General features: G+C 50.1%; 1 protein-coding gene across 6 annotated transcripts in view; it reads right to left on the bottom strand.

The window, feature by feature from the left end:
- The window catches only part of PTPRS (protein tyrosine phosphatase receptor type S), a 172,381-nt gene that overhangs the window by 87,857 nt on the left and 62,855 nt on the right, over positions 1-21,669 (bottom strand). For all 6 annotated transcript variants that reach the window (XM_064469634.1, XM_064469635.1, XM_064469633.1 and 3 more), the window contains exon 2: positions 14,768-14,935. In XM_064469634.1, the coding sequence (XP_064325704.1) occupies positions 14,768-14,855 (88 nt within the window). In that variant the 5' untranslated portion in view covers positions 14,856-14,935. The remainder of the gene's footprint in view (positions 1-14,767; positions 14,936-21,669) is intronic.

Raw genomic sequence — 21,669 nt, 5'->3', positions numbered from 1 at the left:
CCTCAGCCAAAGCGCCCTGGTGCTGGCTCAGGAATATGGGACAATTTGGGAAATGTATGGGGTTGGCCAAGAAGAGCAGACTGAAGACAGCCCCCTGCCCCTCCAGCCTCGGCTGCACAAGCACACACACACGGCCAGACCCTGCCCCGCACCATGAAGTTCTTGAGGTAAAACCCTCAGCCTCATTACATGCAGGACTGGCCAGCAGCACGCGGCCCTCTACCTCTCCACCATGAGGGAAGAGAAAACCCCACACACTTTGCTGCCAAAATGGCTGGGAGACCCAACTGTGACCTAAATTGCTCCTGCCTCCTGAGCTAGAGCCCGCCAGCTTTGGGGAGGTCTGAGGCAGAAAGCTGCTCCCACAGGGAGAGGGACAACATGTCCGCCATATCTTCTTCCACCTGCTCCCCACAGGGGAGGCCTGGAGGCACCACTGCCATAGTAATAGGCCTGTCTCCCCGCCTTGGCAAAGGCCCAACTCATGGCCCCAGAGCCCCACAGTCACCAAGGAAAAGTCCCGAGGGTCGTCCCTGACCACATTACTGTATTATTTGCCGCAGCTTTGGGTAGGAAATGGGCAGTGTGCATGTAAACTATCCCTTTGTGCCGCAGGCTCTCCCTGAGGGGGCTGCAGACAGGCGCCTCCACATCTCTGCTTCCTCCTGACGCCCCCAGCTCTCTCCTCTCATCTCCAGCCCCACCGCAGGGACCTGCTGCTGATTTTAGATGGTGAAATTCACCTCTGTGCTTAACACCCCCCACTTCTGCAGCCCCCTCCCACCACCCACAGGAAAGCACCTCAACAATGGACCACAAATAAAGACAAACCACTTATTCTTTCATCTGTCCCCAGCACAGAGAGCAGCGTGAGCCTGCCTGAAAGGGCCCCTCGCCCACAGCGGCAGCAATCCATGGAGACAAAAGAAAGCCAACTACAAAATGCCCATTTTAAAAGGTTTTGCTTCCATTTTTGGTGCCCCTGGTCCCTGCTGTCAGCGCTCTGGTGGAGGCTCACGTGCCGGTCCCACTGATCCATGGCGCTGGCACATGAAGCACTGGGTTTCAGCTCGTCCTTCGCTGGTGAATAAACACTCATTATCCCCACCCTGGGGAACGGAGGGGACTCTCTGCTGTACTCGCTGTACCTGAGACCTGCCACAGAAACTAAAGCAAAAGCAAGAGCACAGCAGGCAGGCCATTTTCTTGCCATTTGACCGGCTTATTGTAGCCTTCCTAAACATGTTTGGCAGCCATCCTTTTGCCCACCGTTCCCAGTCGACCTTCAAGAAACAGCCCCGTGGTGCTGAGCCCGACATTTCCCTGCGGAGCTGCCCACCATGAAAGCGTGCCCATGCTACAGAGAGATTCAGGGCACATCGGCCAACGACAACCTTTATCCTAGCTCAAAGATACAGAACAGATCAAAAGTCACCCTTTTTTTGTGCATATATATACACGCACATATATGCACCTCTACCTTTCAAGAACAAAGGTAAAAGATGAGACCATTAAGCCATTCATGGTCAATGTTATTTTGCTGCTAGTGTTAGCACACCCCAATCTGCTCTTCCAGGCTCCAGATGATTCCCATAATCGGGATTCAGATCTCTGGCTCTGACGCAAATTTGGCTGACCTTGGGCACTCACCCTTCCCCGTACCTCAGTCTGCCACACATAGCACGGAGGTGACAATCCTCATTTCTCACACCTGCCTGACTGCCGGCCTTGGTCTAGACACTACAAGCAATTTGGAGCAAAGGATGGTCTCTGAACAGATCTGTTCAGCACTCAACGCTCTAGGTGGTATTTCACACAACTACAGTCTCTAAATACTGTAATACAAACAAAAGAAAATAGCCACAAAAAAAATCACTGGAGACAGAACTCAGAGACTTTCTTCCACATGTACTTCTTGGTGGGAGCAGAAGATAAAAAAACAAAAGCCAGACAAAAGCTTTGCAATCTCCCAGCAACCAGGTCACGTTAGCTTGAACGGGGACATAGCTCTTCATTATTTCTTACCCCTCGCTAACTTCAAGAGCAGCTAGGAAGGAATCTGATGGCATTCTCCCTGGCATGCAAAGGGTTAAACCCCCCTCTTCTCCTCCTCCCCCTTCCTTTTGGTTTTTGGGCTGAAACTTTCTGCTGATCTAGTGAAACTCCATCTCCGTTTTCCACGACTGCTGACAGGCTCACAATCAGAGACGGAGCACAAGGTACTCCACCAACTACAGCCCTGGGCGGTAGTGCTTTCATCTCCCCTCCTAAAAACATCTCCAGGAATGTAAGATCTGGGTCCGGCCATGCACCGAGTGTTTGTTTGCTGGTTTAGGAAACGTGTTTCACACGCATGTGCTGCTGCCGCCTGCTTGCATGCAGCAGATACATGCCCTGCGTTTGAGGGACCGCGATGGGAGTGCTGAGCAGCTGGGGACAGCCTGGGAGGCACGGCCAGAGGAGCAGAGGAACAGCTTTGTCACACCAGTGAATGGGGGAGCAGAGGGTAGAAAGGATGGGAAAATCAGTGGGGATAAGGAGCGAAGCGATCAACGGGGAAAATGCAAGAGAAGTGGAGCAAGATGGAGAGGAGGGAGGTGTTCAGAGTCAGAGCAAGGAAGTGAAGATTAGATAGAGGAGACAAACCACGGAGCAGATGAAAACAGGAGCGAGCAGCCAAATTTGAGACAGATGGAGAGTGGGGAGCAAGAATGCGACATATTTCAAAGCAGCAGCATTAGGGAGCGGGGGAGCTTGCAAGAGGGGTAGAGGCAAGAAAGATGGCTCCATAATTTACATTTTTCTTCATGAGAGGAGTGAGAGCTGCAGACCAGGAGCAGGACTGATGCAGGCTGTGAGGAGGGTCTTTATGGAGACACTCAACAAGATTGAAAACACCCCTCGGAGAGGTCCTGCAGAGACTCTGGTCCCCTTGAAATCCAGGGTTTTATTGACAGATTTTGCACTTTTTTTCTGAGGGCTGTTTCTCAGTGCCTCACAAATAAAATTAAAATGAGGGTTTTCTGACAGAACAAACAAACAGGGAGTGAATTATATTCCATTTCCCCGTCAATAACTTCTCCCCAACCCAGTCATCTTATCATCATAAAAAGTCCATTAAGCAGTAATTGGGGAGGCAGTAGAACGCAGGGCTGGTCCATGAAACAGAAGTGCGCTCGCTCCCCAACTGGCCTTTTCTGGGAAGGCAGACAGGATAATTATAGGCTTCAGACAGAGACTTCCTCTTACTGTCAGCAGGTCTCAGCTCCCTTCAGGGAGATGGGACTAGCAAGGTTGGGGAAAGGAGGGTAAAAAAAGATCGAGGACTCTTTTTTTTTTTTTAAGAAGTGAAATATTTTCACCTTGCTATTCCCCTGCTGCCAATCCACCAAAGCCCTTACCTGACTCAGAAAAGCTGGGCTATGCACAGGTGCATGCAGGCGTTTCCCGTTGGGTACGGGGGAATGTCACTTGGAAGATTACCTCCTCTCCTTTCTTGCAAGGCACCAAGAAGGAAGGACAGCAGTGAAGGATGCAACGCAGCACAGGATTTAATGCATGCAGAAAATGGGTGAGAAAGATCAAGAACTCATTTCATACACCTCCACTACACTGGCTGTCCAACAACCCCAACACCTGCTCCTTTCTGACGCCTGCCTGTGCTGCCAGCTCCCACCTTTCCCCTCAGCCAGGCTGAGGCAGCAGACCCTTCCTAACCAGCACCATGCTAAGCTGTTCTTGCCATGAGGCTTGTAAATTTGGGAATCTGGCACATCTGTACAGCCTTCAGGCTCCTATTTGCAATGCACTCAGATACAGGCCCTTTGGAAGAGGAGGTATGAGCCTGCAGCAGTGGAGGCAGGATGAGACTGAGGCTACCAAAGATCTATTCCTAGTTCTGACACGCAAGGTGAGAAGAAAACACGTTACCCTGCCTGCTGGAGGGGGAAGCATAATCATTCCTTCTGGTCTATTTAAACTGCTAGTTTTCAGGGGTGGGACCGTGCCTTATTGCATGGCAACAGTTTCAGCAGGACTTCTCCAGGCTACCATCGCACATCCGTATGTATGGCAAGGATCCACCTCTCTCCATAGCACACAGGGTATTTCACACTGCCAGAGATCAGACCCAGCCCCAGTGACTGGCACCCTGATACAGCCAAGCTGTGATTTATGCAAATGTATAGGGCACATTGTAATGATACACATATACAGGATGCAAACTGCTCTACAGGACAGGACAGAGAGCTGTCCCTGTTCTACAGGGAGTGGGATGGTATTCTGGACCTTCTTCCCTCCCTAATAAAGGCAAACAGGTATCTGGTGCCTCACGCCATGTAGCGTGCACACACCAGAAACCACCCATCCTGTGAGAGCTGTGGCATGCCGGAAGCCCGGAGCCCCACGTGGGCTTCAGTTTAATGAATGAGAAATAGGGGATTAACACTGGGGTGAAGGGATCTGTATTTTGGCAGTAAAGGACAGCAAACGTGGCAGGCAGCTGGCACCCAGCATCAGAACAGGACTCTGCACATAAAGCAAGAAAGGATGGAAAAGAGGCTGCATTTAGCAGCACATGGCGTACGTGCACCAGGGAATGTTATCTATAAGGTACAAGACTGAGTTTGCTTTACAATGCATTCTGTGGCCCCACTCCACAAATATCCTCTTCCCATGCCTCAGTTTCCCCACCTCCCTTCTCTTACCAATTCAGATGGAGATCACTTTAGGGGTACCAACGTGCCCCCCTCTGCTTACTGCCCGCACCCTGCACAGGGTGGTTCCACCCTCCCTCCCCGGTAAAAATCAAACTGAGGGGCAAAGGAGCAAGGAGGTGGTAATGCAGATGGACCTCTGGCCCGGATTCTCGTTCACCTTCTGGCACTACAACACATTCCCATGAAGAGAGTTGCTCCTTGTGACCAGCAAGGGCTGAAGCAGACAAGCAATGCTGTCATGTAAGATGGTAGCCCTGGGAGCGGCCGCTGAAGGGCCAGCAAGCACAGGAGCACATGCAGCCTCAGCAACGTGGCCAGCCAGGACCCTCGGGGTGCACAAGTGCTTTCAATCAGCTATAACAACATCTCATTCCATATTTGTCCACAAGTCCTGTAACAAGGCATAATAACCCAGAGCAGAGCAAGAAACCCAAGGAGCTATCCTGGCAACTTAATGAGGGCCCCTTGTCCATCAAAGTCATGACAGCAATCCCAGATTGTTTGCAGTCAGAAGCTTAAGGCAAGGAGCTCTCCCTCCCCTTGCCATGTTGCTAGGACAGCTTCTACTCCAGCCGTGTCATCGATATTGGCATCCCGGAGAAGCTCAATTCACCCCCTACCTAGAAAAGACACCGCTAGAAAGGACTTGGCTCTTTACTCAACTTCCACTGCTCTGTTTGAGTCACTAAAGAATCAGAGTCTATGGGGGATACCAGAACATGAAAAACCACCTCCTATGGGACAAGCCTGAAAGAAGAAAAAGCTTAATGAGCAAGGATCCCAACTCCCAGGGGGACATGCCATCTTAATATCGCCCAGCAGAGGTCCTGAGCCGCTGAAAAGTGACAGCAGAGTCAGCAGCAATGGGGAAAACAAACTGCTACAAGCTTCTGCATCTCATGCTCTCTCAGAGAAAGCGCAGTGCTAGAAGCCCCAAGGATGCGATCAGGGAGATCAGTTCTGATCCTCGGTTTCGTGATATGACACAGACCTTTGCAAAATGTAAACACGTAGCTAGGTCCCCTGTCTTGCACCGCCAGCTCAGAGGGGGCTGCAGCACAACAGCAGATGAACTATCCCAGTCAAGATCCACCAGCTAGTACATGCGTGTAGGGATCATTTTGGGATGAAAGGCACACCAGATAAATAAAAATTCATCTGATAAAATTCTGCTCTTTTACTCCTGTAAAATAAAAGCTATATTACTTCCACCTACTAGCTGTTGTCTGCTTCTCTCTTTCAGGCAAGAGAGGAATTCTCCCGGTCTACAGGAAAAGGGTAAGGTACAATTCCTAGATAACAAAATTTTGGGTATTTTCAAAAGCTTTTTACATCATTCCTATCTGACCTCTGGTAAAAGACTTCGGCCCACATTTTCCATGGAACAAAAAGGGATTCTGGGTGTACAAGCTCGAAACACTTTACCCTGGATCATAACAGTATATTGTGAGCTTGTACTGTTTATCAGTATTGAGACTGGGCTGTCAGCGGAGCTCTAGATGGGAGATCTTGAAAACAAGAAACCAAAAGCTAATAAAGCTGTGACTAATGGATGAACACATCCTTTAACAATCATGAACTTTGACTCCTACTGCACGAGTCATTACAATTTCTGTCTCTGAACCACAACACTCATCATTCAGATTTGTAGTGGGCACATCAAGACAAAAGAAGAAAAAAAGGGAGAATCCAACAACAGTGATGAGAAGTGACAGCAGTGGGAACCTAACAAGTTCAGCTTTGGGATAACTAGAGACTCAGTGAGTCAGAAAAACCATGCACACATGAGCAAGAGAGAAATGGAAACATGGAAAAGCAGCAGCAAGGACCCCTTAAATTCTTCTATCAAAGACAGTAAGGAAGGTGGGGTTTTTTGGTAGGACAGGTTCCTGTTCGTGCTTGACACCTGCCAAGAGAAGCAAGGCATGGCTTTTTATCTGAAGGCTGTAATGCAGCCCCTCCAGGCACCAGGGCAGAGGATGCCTGCCCCTTTCAGGTGTAGGCAGTCCCTCAAGCGGCAGCTACTGGAATTAACCACAATTAGCAGATCTTGTAAAGAAGGGGGAGTATCACATAAAGAAAAAATAAAAAAAAAACCACCACACACAGAAAGCCCTCAAAACCAGATCCTGCCCATGCAGACAGACAAAGAAAAACAAGAGCTGAAGGATCTTCCTGGCTCACTGGATGGTCACATGAGAGCCAGTCTCAAGGTGATCTTTAATAGTTGAACTGAAAAAACCTACACCGTCTTCTAGACATTCATTCAAAGAAATCAAAGTCCAGGCTAAAGGTTTTTTAGTGTCGGCACTCTTAACAGCATGCTCAGAGTAATTTATGAATAAATCCACAAATTCTGATGGAGGTGAAGGAGGAAGAAGACATAGCCAAATTCATTTGACTTTATTAATTAAAAAAACCACCAAGTTTCATCACCCCACCACTCTTTAGAGGTTGCGTGAGAGTGGGGGGAGTTCTGCTCATTAATTATGCAGAAAATGCAAAACTATCATCCTCTGAATAAGTTTAAAATAAGGAGAAACCCTTTCAGAATAGGGAGAAATTACTCCCCAAGGCAGCTGAAATTTCTCTTGCAACTTCAAAGGACAATAAATTATTCAAATCGCTCGCGCCACTCCGCCTGCTCTCTCCCTCTCCCCTTCTCAATTTTATGCTCCTGAGTCAATTAAAGGTTTGGAGGACTTGGAGAAACTTTGTAGAATGCTAAACCAGTTGCAGCCCCTTCTATTTATTTTTTTTCTTTTTTAAAGCTTTGCTTTTCCTCTTGGCCTCAAAAGGAAACAGAAACGATTCTGTGCATTACAGGTGAAACTAGTGGCATTGGTTTTAACCAAGCTCGTATGAAACAGCGATGTTTCAATCTGCAACCAGCAGGATGGGACATGCTAAAAATTCTCTGTGCAACGATACTGTGAAAACCGGTCAATCCATACTCCTTCATGTCAACGGTTCAAATCATTCATTGCAATATCCCCTTTCAAAATCTTAGCAGTAGACATCCAAAATATATTTATAATGCTCTCTCCTGGCAACCTCCAGGTCTAGGTTAGCTGTGATCTCTTCCATAGTCACGCTGTTATCTGCTGTGCCCTTGGACGGATTAGGTGGCTCCTCTGCCAAAGCGTAACATGGCTATTTAGCGTTTGCAGTATGAGAACCCCAAACCAAGACTGAGACTAATTACACCAGACAACAACATGGCAAGAGAAGTCCTCGCTCAGAAAAGCAAATCTAGACAAGCAAAAGGAGGGCAGGAAGGTTGAGAAGGTGCTTTCACAGAGCAAGGACGCACGCTCCTGACTCCTGATCCTGTACCCAGCCCACAGCCCGCGCGATGGTTAGCTCCACCACATGCAGCAGATGGCAGAAAACGTGACTGTTTTCATGAACTTTAACAATCCCCCAAAATTAAAGGCAGCTGCAGTGCAGGGAACATCACGGCTTTCTAAGGTGGGAACTGGGACCAATTATGTTGCAAGAGAACATCCTTGACTGGAGGGGAAGAGTGGCAGAGAGTAAATAAAACTGTTCTTCAGAGATTGTGTCTCACAGGCCAATTCGAGCCCAGATTCCATCCCACGCACACTGAAGAACGACATTCCTCTGGTCGGGCGTCCTTGAAAAACACTCTGCTTTGCCTTCTAAGAATAATATTGGGCTTGCCAGGCCACAATGAGGGTGGGAATACCCTTGCAGATTTCCTTTAGTGACCCAGGAGATTCGTATCTAGTTGGTCTTGAAAAGACACAACCACCCAGACCTTACTAGACAGATGAAAAGCCGTTGCGACCCAGGGTCTTGGTGAGATACCAGAAAGATCCTGCCTTCCTGGCAGCACGTGCAAGAATTGTCTGGGTGGGAAAAGCACACCTAAAGGGAAGAGTCGCAAAGAAGTGAGTATTGGCTTCCTGGTAGAGCCAGACACAGTAAAAGCCCTTGCTTTTTGCATCCAGGTATGGCGAAAACATAAATTTTCTCTATCACAAATACTATGTAGATGACATTTTCACATAAGCCGCTTGTTTACACAACAAACAGATGCTCTTTTCCCCTAACTTAGCCTTCTAATGAGGCTAAGCAGCAAGAACCTCTGGCTGTGAAAAGATCCTTTACCAGGAGACACCCATGACTGGGTCCCAAACACCCATGGCTGCTGCTGTCCCCAGGTGCTCCTCAGCAGAGGTTAATCTAATAAGCATTCACAGCATGGGGCACAGCTGAGACCCGGGAGGTGACAGCCCCCCCTGCCCCCAAGGAAGCTCTTTCAAAAGATGATTTATTTCCTCTCCTGGTCCTATAGAAGGCAAAAACTTTCCAATTTGAGTTATCTTAAAAATAAAGAACAAGAAAAAAAAGAGAGATACATCACTCGACCCAGGCAGGCAAGGTTTAAATTAATCAGGCACTTAAACAAGGTGACACAGAAGCTTAATTCGGTGTCCTTGAGTGAGACAGCAACTAGTCCAGAACCCCCAGCAACCGCAGGCTGGATCGCAGCTGGCAGACGGAGAAGGCAACAAAGGAAAGGGCAATTCGGAAACAAGGACAGCTAGGTGTCTCCTTGCCTACAAAGGCAACTGGTGCGTGGGGAACACAAGCAGCAAGTGGGTCCGGGGGAGGGAAGCAGAGATCTCTGCCTTCTGGGAGGATGCAATTCAGATGCTGCCTTCTCTTGCACACCGTTAGACACCGCTCACCGAAGGAACCATGTGCAACACCAAGTGGAAACTCCACCACCTACCAACAGACCACACAACCTCCATTACGTCCCCACCTTCACTTCTGCTACCCCTCCTGCCCACACCCACCAAGGGGAAAAAGCCTTCCCGCAGCATCCCCCCGGCTCCTCGCCCCCCAGCAGGTACACTGTCACGTACCTGAACTGCCCGTGGGGCAATTCAGCCTCACCACATTTCGACATCTTCCTCCTCTTGAGACAGTGCTGTTACATTGTCGTGAATCAGTCTCAAATGCTTAGAAATGGAGTGGCTTTCTCCCACAGCGGAGAAAGATTCACTTCCCACTAATGTCAACACGTCTATCAAATCCTAAGATGGAGCCTCCTTGATTTTTACTACCATCTTATCTGACAACTGCTGTCTTGGCCAACAACAGATCAAAGCTAGGACCTCCAGAGCTAAAAGCTGTGAGCTCTGCTGCAGAGGCTAATCCTCTGTGGATAAAAGCATGGGAGGGACCAGCCAGAGGAGAGGAGTCAGATACACCTGTAAGCGGCTGTGACCTGGATCTCAGCAAGAGGAGCCGTGCAGCCAGCCACCAGCTCCTACATCTCGCAGCCTGGAGCACACCCGTTCCACATGCCTTTTTTCACTGCACCGGCTCCCGAAACGCAGCACTGCTTTGCCAGCCTGAACATGGAGCTACACGAGCTCCTCTCCCAACCCACCGCACATATTTTCCATCCTCTCTGGAAGCCCCGCACACGTGGTGCAATCCTTGCTGCCATCTGCTGCCAGCCTCTACAGATGCGCTGCAGCTCATGGAGCGACAGAGCCCCCCGCACACATGCGCCCGGCATGAATTACTGTGTTCTGCAAATTAACGACGGAGCAAGGGCAATTAAAAGGGAAGAAAGCCAGGGTAATGCATCATAAAACGGGCTTTATTCTTTTATTTTGTCAATTGCAATTTAGATTTAATTATTTATGGTAATACTTCAGAGTGTGCTAGTAAGCGTTCTATAACGTGATTTATAAAAGGAAGGAAACCTAAGTAATAAGTAACGTTCGCTACTGCATCTGCTATTAAATCTTTGCTGGGGCGGAGAGCGCCACATACCAGCCTTCTGTGTATGCAAAGTACCAATTAGCAAAGCACTATTGTAAAACGCAAAGGTTTCATCAATGGGAAAAATCCACTTGAAAACAGCGAGCATGCTGACTTCGGTTATAAAAATTACCACATTTCTATACAGTAAGTGGCTTTTTATCTGCAACTGAGGAGCACTTAAAGCAGGCACATTGTTCCTTCGGGTAGCACAGGAGGGCAGGAGTACCTGACCACTGCCCTAAGCCCCAGCCAGATGCAGCTGCACTCTGCACAGCGTGGGCAGGAAAACATCCTGTCCGGCTACTGCCAGCGAGACGAGACTGATGGTGCGTATGCACAAAATGAGATGTTTTAAGGTGCTTGCTGCAGAGATTTTATGACTCGGGCTGGGGGCATGACCGGGAAACAGCAAGGCTTGGTTCTGTGCCTGAGTACATCAGCACTTTGGGAAGCCATTCCCGTCCCTGAACCCGTATCCAGATCTCATCTGTCTGTCTGCGCTGTTGGTTTTTCTGTCAGCTCTAAGGGGTGCGAGACCCACCTCTTCAGCTGTGCGGCACATCAGGGCACAGCTCTTGGGGAAGGCCCCCTCTAACTCACTGCAGTAATGCAAATTAATGTTACTCGTACAATCAGCCCGATCCTTAACAAAATGATAATACGTTCCATTTAATGAGAGGCCACTGAACACAATCACGGAGTTAGCAATTGCCCGTTCCATGGCTGCCCTTGACCATACAGAAGAAACAAAGAAAGCGTCCATATGCGACTGAAGAAAAAGAGAAGAAACAGGTCTGCTTTATACCTTTCAATTATTATCCTCTTCAGCTTCACAAGGAAGAACAGCAGGCAGAAAGCAGTGTGGTGCTTTGGTTTTTTAATTTAAATAGTAGCTTCCCTTAAATAAAATGTTCCTGCCATAGAAAGATTTAAATCACTGACTGAGATCAATTAGCCTAGGAAAGAAATGAAGTATTTTAATGGGCCTTTGATTGCAGAGGCCACAGCTCCTCCAGCGCTGCCCTGGAAGAGGAGGAAAGCTCAAGCTTTCAGCCCCTCGCTTGGCTGCAAGGGGAGCCATTCCCCTGCGAAGCTGGGAAGATGGTGCCCTCCAAGAGCCCGCGTCCCAGGGGTTTCCTACCTGCAATGTGGGCTTCCCACTGTAGCAGGGGCACCACCACCCCGGCACTGCCTGGCATCCCTTGCCCTGGGGGCTGCAAGGCCTTGGCAGCCCCTCTGGTGAATTAGGGCAGGAAATTGGGTCAGCATCGAGGCAAGCACCAGCCAAATGGAAGCCAGCCAAGGGATTACGCGAGAGGCAGTGTGACAGAGCCCAGGGCCATCTGATGGGAGAGGACATTGTCAGAACAGAGTGACAGCTCCTCACAAAGTCTCTGCAGTTGTGACAGACAAAGCTGTTTGCTGTTTGCGTGCCTCAGCGGGGAGCACTGCAGACCAGCTCGGATGCTACTGACTGGCTTGGCACAGCCCAGGCCTCTCCAGGCAGAATTCAGCAGCCCCTCCAAAATCAGGGGTTACCAACTCATCATCATCATCAGGCATATAGCAACAGCCGCAGAGCAATTCAAACAACCGGCACATAACGGGGAGCATCCCCAAGGGCAAACAGGTCAGGGAGATGCTGCCATGCTCTCTACAGGAAGCAACAACGCCTGGCCCAACTTCATCTGCACATCAAGCAGGTAAGAGCAGCCCTCTCTCGGACACCAAGTCCCGCAACCTGCAAAGTTCCCATATGTACATCTGTGAGCAGCAACGGGAAAAAAGCACAAAACCTCACAGTGCAGGATCCAAGGACACTGCAGAACTACAGGAGAGGGAAACTTGGCTGCTAGCAGCAAGGTGTCTGCTGAGCAGTGACAGATTTCAGCAGGGCTTGGGCCACGCAACCGGTGCCTTCTGCGTCTGACCAGCATCAGCCCTTCCTGAGGGCATGCTTCCACCAAAAGTGCTTCACAGCAGTCAGACAACATGTGGGATCTCCCAGCTCTGCTGGAATCTCTGAGCAAATCTCACCCCACAGAAGACAGTGACAGAAAAGATGCTTGTTTCTTCCCAGGAAAACCAACACCACAGAAAAACTGAAGTTGTACAGCCATGATTTTGAGGAGCCCTGATTCTACAGAGTGCCCACACCCGCAGTGAGCACACGTGGCTCGGTGCACACTTCAAAGAAAAATGGTTTTCACAGGCACTCAGACGTCACAATGGATGAATCGGGGCTCTGCTCACACAGTGAGGCACCTGCACACACGAGCTCTCCATCCGCGCCCGCAAAGCTGCATTGCCTGCTTTGAAAACAAGAGGACAAAATGATTTGGACAGGAGTGTTACAGCAAACCAGTGGCAGGAATGGGACCCTGGAGACGTAACACTGGATTTTCCACCATAAGTGTCCCCTCCTCACCTGACTCTACTGCACAAAGAGCCAGGAATGGAGTTTTCTGCTTGCAGTCTCCTGCTTTTGCAGGAGATGATGGAGGGAGCAGCCTACCTACCACTAGTGCCCACTTTCACAGGCCAACAAGGCCACCCTGAGCCCAGGTGGAACACAGCAGCTAGCTTTAACCATCTCACACAGAATCCCAGGTTGGAAGGGACCTCAGGGATCATCTAGTCCAACCTTTCTAGGAAGAGCCCAGCCTAGACAAGATGGCCCAGCACCCTGTCCAGACGACTCTTGAAAGTGTCCAATGTGGCTGAGTCAACCCCTTCCCTGGGGAGATTATTCCAGTGGTGACTGTCCTCACTGTGAAACACTTCCCTCTCGTGTCCAGTCGGAATCTCCCCAAGAGCAATTTGTGTCCATTCCCCCTTGTCCTCTCCATGTGACTCTGTGTAAAAAGGGAGTCTCCATCTTCTTTGTAGCTACCCTGTAAGTACTGGTACATGGTGATGAGATCCCCTCTGAGCCTCCTTTTCTCAAGGCTGAACAACCTACCTGGCCTACAAGAGCATCGGCTGCAACATCCAAGTAGGACCCTTGATAAATACTTGGACAAAAGGCTTGTGCCAGGTTCCTTGCTGCCAAACACCATGCTGTTCCTGCTACGCAAGATATGCGGCTCAGACTGAAGCTCGGGTATGTCTTTATGAACACCAGCGGCACCGTCTGAGGTAGGCTGACCCACAGCTACACAATAAAAAAGTAGCCTGACAGTGAACCTCCCAGAGCCCGGCTCACTTCCCGGGCTTATGAAATGAAAAAGAGCAAAAGGAAATATTATCTCCCTGCACATGAACGTCTCTCCCTGCAGAGAGGGCCTAAGCACGAACCAAACAAAACTCAGGAGTGAGGCAAGGGCAAATATATCCCCACGCGCCTACTGCTGAGAAGAGAGAAAGCACTGCTCAAAAAAAAATCTCCCAGCAACAAAAGGTTGAGGATCCACTCAAACCCCAGTGACCGCGTCATCTTAATAAACCCTGATAACGAAGCGATTACCTTAAAAGCTGTCAAGGGCTACGCTGACCAGAGCAGCGCTCTCACCAGCTTCAAGCAGCTTTGCTGGGGAGCAAAAAAAAGTCATAATTCAATCAGCTTGGAAGAGTCTATTCCCCACTGATCTCAAGTGATCAGCCTTCATGTCAAAGGAACATTACATTCAAGTCGCTGAAGATTTTCACTTTCTTTTTTTCTTCCCCTTTTCATTTTTTAAAGCAAGAATTGAAAGGCAGCAAAGATAAAAACTGTGTTAAACTGGAACTGGTTCACTCAGGGGAGGGAGAAACATAATACTCTTTCTTCGGATGCTGTTTTGAATCCAGCCCCAGCGAGTAACATGACAACGGTCACCAGTGTCTGACAGATGCCTGAAAGGCAAGAGCAGGAGAAGACAATATGGGTGAGCTGGGTGGAGATGGGGGTGGAGAAGGGGGAGGAAGGCTCTGGCAAGAGCTGTCGGGCAGTTCCCTCCCCTTCTCTCCAGCTCTTTGGCAGTCTTAGGGGCAACCCAAGATTCAAAGCAGGCTACGAGGACCTGCTGCCCTATAATGTCCCTCTAAGGTGGGACTGGGAACAATAGGAAGGCACTGGTGGAAAGCTAAAGACACTGGAAAATTAAGACACATCATCAGGTACTGAGCACCTCCTTAACACTAACAAGGTGGGGATATATTTGCTCACTCCAAGCACTAAAGCCTGCTCCTGTTGTCCTTCTCCAGGGGAGGTGAAGTATGGGTGAAAAAAGGGGCAGGGGTACAGCAGAGCCACTTACTTTCAGCTACGCAGCCTATCAGCAGCACGGAGAGGAGGTTCACAAGGGAGACCAGCAAAGACATCCCAGGGCTGGGAAGGATCCTCATCCTCTGCAACAGCCTTCGGCCCCAGCTGGGAAGGCTCCGGGTCAGCAGGACTCACAGCGTCTCCCCAGCGTTATCAGCACCTGTGGAGGCACAAATGCAAAGGGGAGAGCACTCAGAGAGAGGAAGGAGGGCAGCTGACATCACAGAGGGAGGGGGCAGCCAAACAGAGCCTGGAGAGGCAGTAGGGTCCCAAGAAAGCGATTGCTGTGCACGGTCCCTGCAGGGAGGCCAGGCAGCCCTTGGCCTTGGTGCCACTGGGGAATCGGTCGACTCCATCACCAAGCAGACTGGTGGGGGCACAGGTCCAGCCTGCTCCTGCCTCGGCAGCTGATGGTGAATTTCTGTGCACACACTCACACAAAGAGAGGGAACAGCACGAGAAAGAGAAGAGTAATCAGGGGGCACCAAATGTGCAGAGCCCATGTTTAAAGTTTAACACCTGTTGGCTTCTCTCCCCTCCCCAACACGGGAGAAAGGCAGTGCTGGCCGAGCAGCACACGAGCAATGAGGTGTGAAGGGATCTGACCCAACAGGGCCCAGGGACCCTCTTAAAGGGCAATTTTTCCACAAAAGCACAGGGCAGGGAAGAAAAACTGAAACCTCACAAATGAAAAACCCAGGAAGGAAGAAAAAAAAAAATGCCCACAAGAGGGAAGATGAAGCAGGAGATGTGTCCCCTTTTGTTTGCTGAGGATACGTGCAGTTGGAGGAGAGGCTTCTTTCCTGCCCAGGCAGGCTGTGTGTTGTGCAGCATTCACCCCAACACAGCAAGCCTGGACCTCAGCCCTGGAATCAGCGTGGCTGCCCCAAAGCCCCTCTTGCAATGCAACTGCATGCTGGTGAGCATCCCAGGCTTCTGACCAGGGCTGGGATTACAGCAGCTATTCTACATGTCTGAGTGTTCCCACCCAACTTGGTGCCTCAGTTTCCCCATCTGCAACACACAGAGGATCCACGTTACTAAGCTAACACAAAACTGGAAGACACAAAACCTGGAGCAGAGGGTACCATAGCTGATCCTGACGGACCAAAAGGCACAGCAAGCAAACACAACCTCCAAAGGACACGGGAGAGATTCTCTCCTGACTGCTTCTGCCCCGGACGTGGCAGAACGTGGCTGCAGGACAGCAACAGCATATTAGCGCAGCTGCGACAGGGGAGAGCAGGCTCAGCACCAGGCTGCTCCCCTTGCCCTGCGGCGCATTTCCATGGAGACAACTCCTGGCTCCAAATGGAGCCGCCTGCTTACAGCTTTATCCTGATCCCTTTGCAAAGCTGGAATGGCATTAAGGGAGCAACTACCCCAGTCCTGTGTGTCAATACTAGTAAACGCTTCCTTCTGTCAGAGAGGTGAGCTTTGCCCCAGAAGGGCTGAAAATAGAGGAAAGAGACAGTGAAAACTGCAGCCACAACCTCCTCGTAGGGTTGGGGGCTAAGAGGTTCCTCCATCAGACAGGCTCTGATCACCAGAATAATGGGCCAGAGTTGTGTGAAGGATGCTCTCAGATCTGTACAGGTTCCTTCCTGCTATCAGTTACCCCAATTAAAAATCAAAACCGGGGTTTATCACCTTTTGGAGTAAAGCCAGGTAGGAGATATTGTACAGTGATCAAAGGCTCTAAAAGGACTAAGGGGATAGTGAGGTTGCTTAAGCTTTCTGACACACGAGGGTAGGAGACCATTGGGACAGGCAGTGTGAAGGGGCATTTTAATATTTTTCTGTCCCATTACCTCTCCAAGGCTGAACTGTACAGAATTAAAAGAAAAGCCAGGATAAACAAGAAGTCCCCATATGTACTTGCCCCTAAAGAGCAACTTTTCAGAGAGAAGCTTTGGACTTGCACTTTGAGGATTACAAAGCCTCTGCTGTGTGCTCTGTGCTAGTCTAGATCCATCACGCTTCAGTGCTGGCTTGTGAAAACCGAGCACAAATACCGACACTCTCACAAAAAGAGAGAAAAAGTCTGGATTATACCACTGGGAATCTCTTCAAATGTTTGTTCTAGATGCACTTAGAGAAACACAGAGAGGCTCCAGCCAGCCTTAACAGAGGGTTCGCAGGGTTCCAGGGTGCAGAACAACACGTTGGGGTTTCTTTTGCTGTTGTCAGAGGCGAGCAGAGACTGGGAACACTATGAATAGCTGTGATGGTAACTGTTAATTAAACTGGGGAAGTGGCATCAATGCCAGCACAACAAATGGAACTGAGTTGCTGTTCGCTGGCTCTCCCTTCTCCCTGCTTCAGTCATGCAGCTCCTAGTTCCCACCAGTGAGGCTGGAGGAGGGGAGAGCAAGTATCCTCCCAACCATTTCATCTCTCTATATTAAAAAAAAAATGGCTAGCTCAGCCAGCATTTCAGAAACTCTTGTTTTACTTTATCAGAGCAATATCCTCCCCCACAGCCCCAGTAAATTCCACCAAACATCTCCTCATCTGCTCCCCAAATGCAGCACAGCGACCTTCCACAGCTCAGAGCAGCCAAGAGGCTGCGCTGCCCCATGCAGCACGCCCCCAAAGTCCCCCGGTGATGGAGCCGAATGCAGGCATGTCAGGGAAATGTTCCGCCTCCTCCAAAGAGGGGAGCCTGGCAGCTCTGCTCTCCCACATCTAGCATGGCTTTTCATGCCATATAACGGGCTCCGATAGAGAAGGTCTGGTAAAGGGGATACAGCAACAGCTCCAAGATTAGAGAAGGAGATGCCAGAGGGTGACGCTTCCACTCTGGTGCTAATGTGCTTCCCAAGCCCTTGACGGAGGCAGAAAGTGCTGGCAGAGATATTAGGACATGTCAGCTTCAATCCAGCAACTCATCCTTCAGAGCAGGTACGTCACTGGCTGTCTCCCCCTGGACATGGGATTTTGAGGACAGCGAGGACAAGGGAACCCACCTGGCTCCCCTACGGATATCAAGGAGAGACTGGGACAGGAGTTTGTTCTGCTTTCTTGGTAGCACCCTGGCGATAGGGAGAGTGGAAACAGACTCTTATCCACTGCCCGATTCCTGCCTACAATGCAGAACATGCAACATTTGGAAACCCAGCTACCATGCAACAAGGCTCTCCTGCCCTCCTGGTGGTGCTGAATTCAAGTGGGAATTGCTTTGATGAATGCTCAGATTACAAGGGTTTCATCACCCATTCCCTCCCCTCCTCTGCATGTGCACAGCTTACCTTGTCTATGCTCTTTGAAGCAGGTTTGCATCACTCCTCCTGCCTGCCGGCTGCACACCCAGCCAAGCTCCTGGCACCATGTACGTAAACATAGTGGCAGCTTACCTGCGCTGCTCCGCAGACCTGCAAACCCTCACTCACTTCTCTGGCACAGGATTTCCTGCAACACAAGCTAACCACCTAATAGACCTCAATCCTTGCTAAAGAATGCAATTAAGTGAAGCCATGGCCCAAATGGGGTCAGATTTGTGCTAGATACGGTCACATTTCAGGAATAAGATTAATTCTTACAGTAAAAGAGCTCCTGTAAGGAATTCATTCTTGTGCACTGCCTGATCTCTAGCTCTAAGTATGTACATGAATGCATCTTGTAAGCGCTGAGCACAGGGTCTTGAAGAGCATTATTAAAAGTAATACAACTGAGAAGCATTTGCAAGAAGCAGCTTCCCATTGTGGCTCCTCCAGCCAGTGCTTAGCTAGGGACCTCCAGGGACCCAAGGGTGCTAGGCTTGAAGGGTAAAATGCTCAAAAGCACCTACGTTTCTTAAGAGCTTAAGCTCCACTGAGAGTCAAAGGGACTTAACCTAAGCCGCTAAGATACTTTTGAAGATTTTCCTCCCAGTAACTCCCATTTCAGAGGGTGCTGGACATCTAACTCCCTTAAGCTACTTTGGGTACCCAAGGGAATACAGGAGGAGGGGGCTTTATCTACAAGACCAGTTCAGCTAACTTGGTCCCCGCAGCTTAAAGAGGGAGCCCGTGGGAAATGCTGCTACAAACAAGTGTCTGCACACTTACCTACGCTGGGATGGGTCAGAGCTATGCAGGTATTTTGCCATTTGTTACTTTTTCTTAGCCCTCATGGAGCCAGTAATTGAAATATTTGCTCTGCATTTACAAAAATCCAGGAGGGTGGGATCATGCCTCCGTTCCAGATTCATTATAATACAACAACTTGAAAAAAATTTCACAAAAACACATCTAGGCTTCTCTTCTGTTCCACCTTGCATGCAAAAAGGAGAAGGGCGATTTTAAAGAAATTCTCTGCAAAAAGTTCCACACAGATCTAGCAGATGATTAAACATCTTCATTTTCAGTAGCTGCTGTGGGAGGATTACTCCCATTAGACATATCAATCGAAGCAAACACCTTGCAGGCAGAGGGCTGCACTGAGGTCTCTTTTCCTTCCAGCAGCACCAGCTTCATTTGTGCTGCGTATTAACAAAGGTCAGTGGGTCACTTCATTTCCTCCCAGCAACCTCTTTAAATAAAGAAAGAAAAGCTTTTAGCACAACCACTAGCTCATTTGTCACCTCCCCTGGGGAGGGGAGAAATGAAATTTAAATTTGCCACCCCACATTTCTATCTAACACCCTGACTTCGGCAAGCCCAACCCCACCAGGGCTGGGACGGGGATGCCAGCGCTGGTGGCTCCTGCAATGTGGGCAGCTGCCTGCTGGGATCTGGCCCAGGACCCCACCATGGGACCCTCCCCATGGGTGCGGGGGAGCGAGGAGATGCCAACATGCAATGCTGTCCCTGGAAGCCCACGTGGGCCCTGCCTCCACACTCAGGTTGCTCTGCTGGCAAGATTAGCCTCTTTTCCTGGGGAAACAGAGCATGAAGACATGAGCTTTAACTATGTGCTTCTGACACTCATTTCCCCCTCCCCACCCATGACCATGTTGACCAGCTCAACCCTATTTAATATTGGGGAGAGACCGCAGCCCTCACAGTTCCCCATCAGGCACTTGGAAGCCAGTGTTGGGGCAGAGAGGGAGATGCTGCTGATGCCTCTGCTCGAAAAGCAGCCACTCGACCTCAAATCTTGGTTAGAGACAGGAGAGCCCCAGAGGAAGCTCACCCAGAGAGCCAGATCCACATGCAACAGCATCGATGATGCTGCTGCTCACCAGGTTAGCTCAGGGGAGAGAGAAAACAAAACAAACCTGCCATCCACAAAAGCAAAATGCCAGAAGCCCCAGCGAGAACCAGTGCCAGAACTGTGCACATCCTTCCCCCACAGCAGGGAGACTCCTAACGCACTGCAGACCTCCCTGCACCTGCTGACTCACGCTCATCAGGCTAGCAAAGCCCCCCAGATGACTTTGCCTTCTGGGCCACTTCATCTCAGCGAAGACGCCCTGGAGCCATGGCAGCCTGTTGCTCAGAGGAGCAGTCTCTGCTGGGGCACGTGGGGCTGCCGTGCTCCCGCCTCCCACAGGACCCACCTTCCCCACAGCGCTTCAGTACCCCTTAATAAAACAAATACAACCGCCATCCACCAGCAAAGCTCACCTCAAGACTAACTGATGGCTTTAAGTGCCCAGCTCCAAGGGCTGTGCAGAAAGGACTGATCTCAAAGGACACGTGATCCTGCCCGCAAAATGAGGTGTGGGAGTATTTCTAAGTCAGCCCCTTCCCCTCCAAAGCTGCTGGACGCAGTCCCTCCTCTACGCTCGAATGCAACTCCCCACTTCAAAATGCAGGCCATGGTCTTGGCAAACACAATTAGAACAGCCAGTAGAGATCCTTCAGAGCTAAGCATGACTGTTTATCTATCAGGGAGTCACTTAGATCTTAAAAAAAATATTTACAAGAAAGGCAGAGTATTATCTTCTATGGGGAAACAAACACAGATGGAGAAAAAAAAGCTTTGATCAGTCCTGTCTCAGTCCTATACGCTGCTTTTCATCCCCAGATCTCAAAGTGCTTTAATATGACAGTGCTACCCCTTTTTACAGTGTGGGAAACCAGAAGACACTGCACACTAAGACAGCGTTCTGAGCATGAAGTCATACTGTCTCCTGCTGTGTTTGCAGGCATACACACACACCACACACACACACTCTTTTTCTTTCGTCCTGCGGCATTTCTGGTCCTCCCATGCGTGCAAAGTGCCCAGTGCTGTCCCCAGGCAACAGGCATGAGGGGCATTTTGGGGTGCAGCAGTGCAGGTGTTGGAAGAGATGCTACTCCCTGGCTGGGAACACGATGGCACGGTGAGGGTTAATCAGTGGTCACTGCAAGAGAAATGAGATGGGAGAGCTCCGAGCTGGGTTTGAATCATCAGGAGAAATTCATTTCCCCCCACCATGTTCCCCGCAGTGACAGCTCCGACAAGCAGTGATGTATCTGCAGCGGCCGGGAAGTGTTCAGCAAGTGCAGCACAGCACGGACAGGGGCAGCAGGGACATCACTGCAGCCAGAGGCAACCGGCAGCAAGGGGAGGAAGAAGAGGAGGAGGAAGCACAGCTCTCCTGGCCGGGCTGCACCCCTGTTAAGCCCAAGCCGGCCCATGCTGTGGGGTGCTGCGGCCACAGCCCAGGGAGGACCCCAAAGGACCACAGCATCGCTACAGAGAGGGAAGCAAAGATGGAGCAACCAGAAACCCCAGGAGCATCCTCCTGGGCCCAGCAAAGAGCTGGCCTGAAGATGTGGCTTCTCCTCTGCCTCTGTGCACACAGGGCAGGAGCTGGGCTCTCCCCTGGGATGCACAAAGGCACAAGGCAGGGAAGAATCTGACCCAGGACCATGTTCCCCCCTGCCTGATCCCCTTCCCCTCACTCACATGCAAACACACACCAGCCTTCAGCATTTACCAACAAACCATTGCAGATCTCCGCTGAGCGCCTGACAGCAT

Source organism: Phalacrocorax carbo, chromosome 19, assembly GCF_963921805.1.
Source record: "Phalacrocorax carbo chromosome 19, bPhaCar2.1, whole genome shotgun sequence".
NCBI lineage: Eukaryota > Metazoa > Chordata > Aves > Suliformes > Phalacrocoracidae > Phalacrocorax > Phalacrocorax carbo.
The sequence above is the reverse complement of the archived record's forward strand: the minus strand, read 5'-3'. Positions and strand labels throughout refer to the sequence as shown.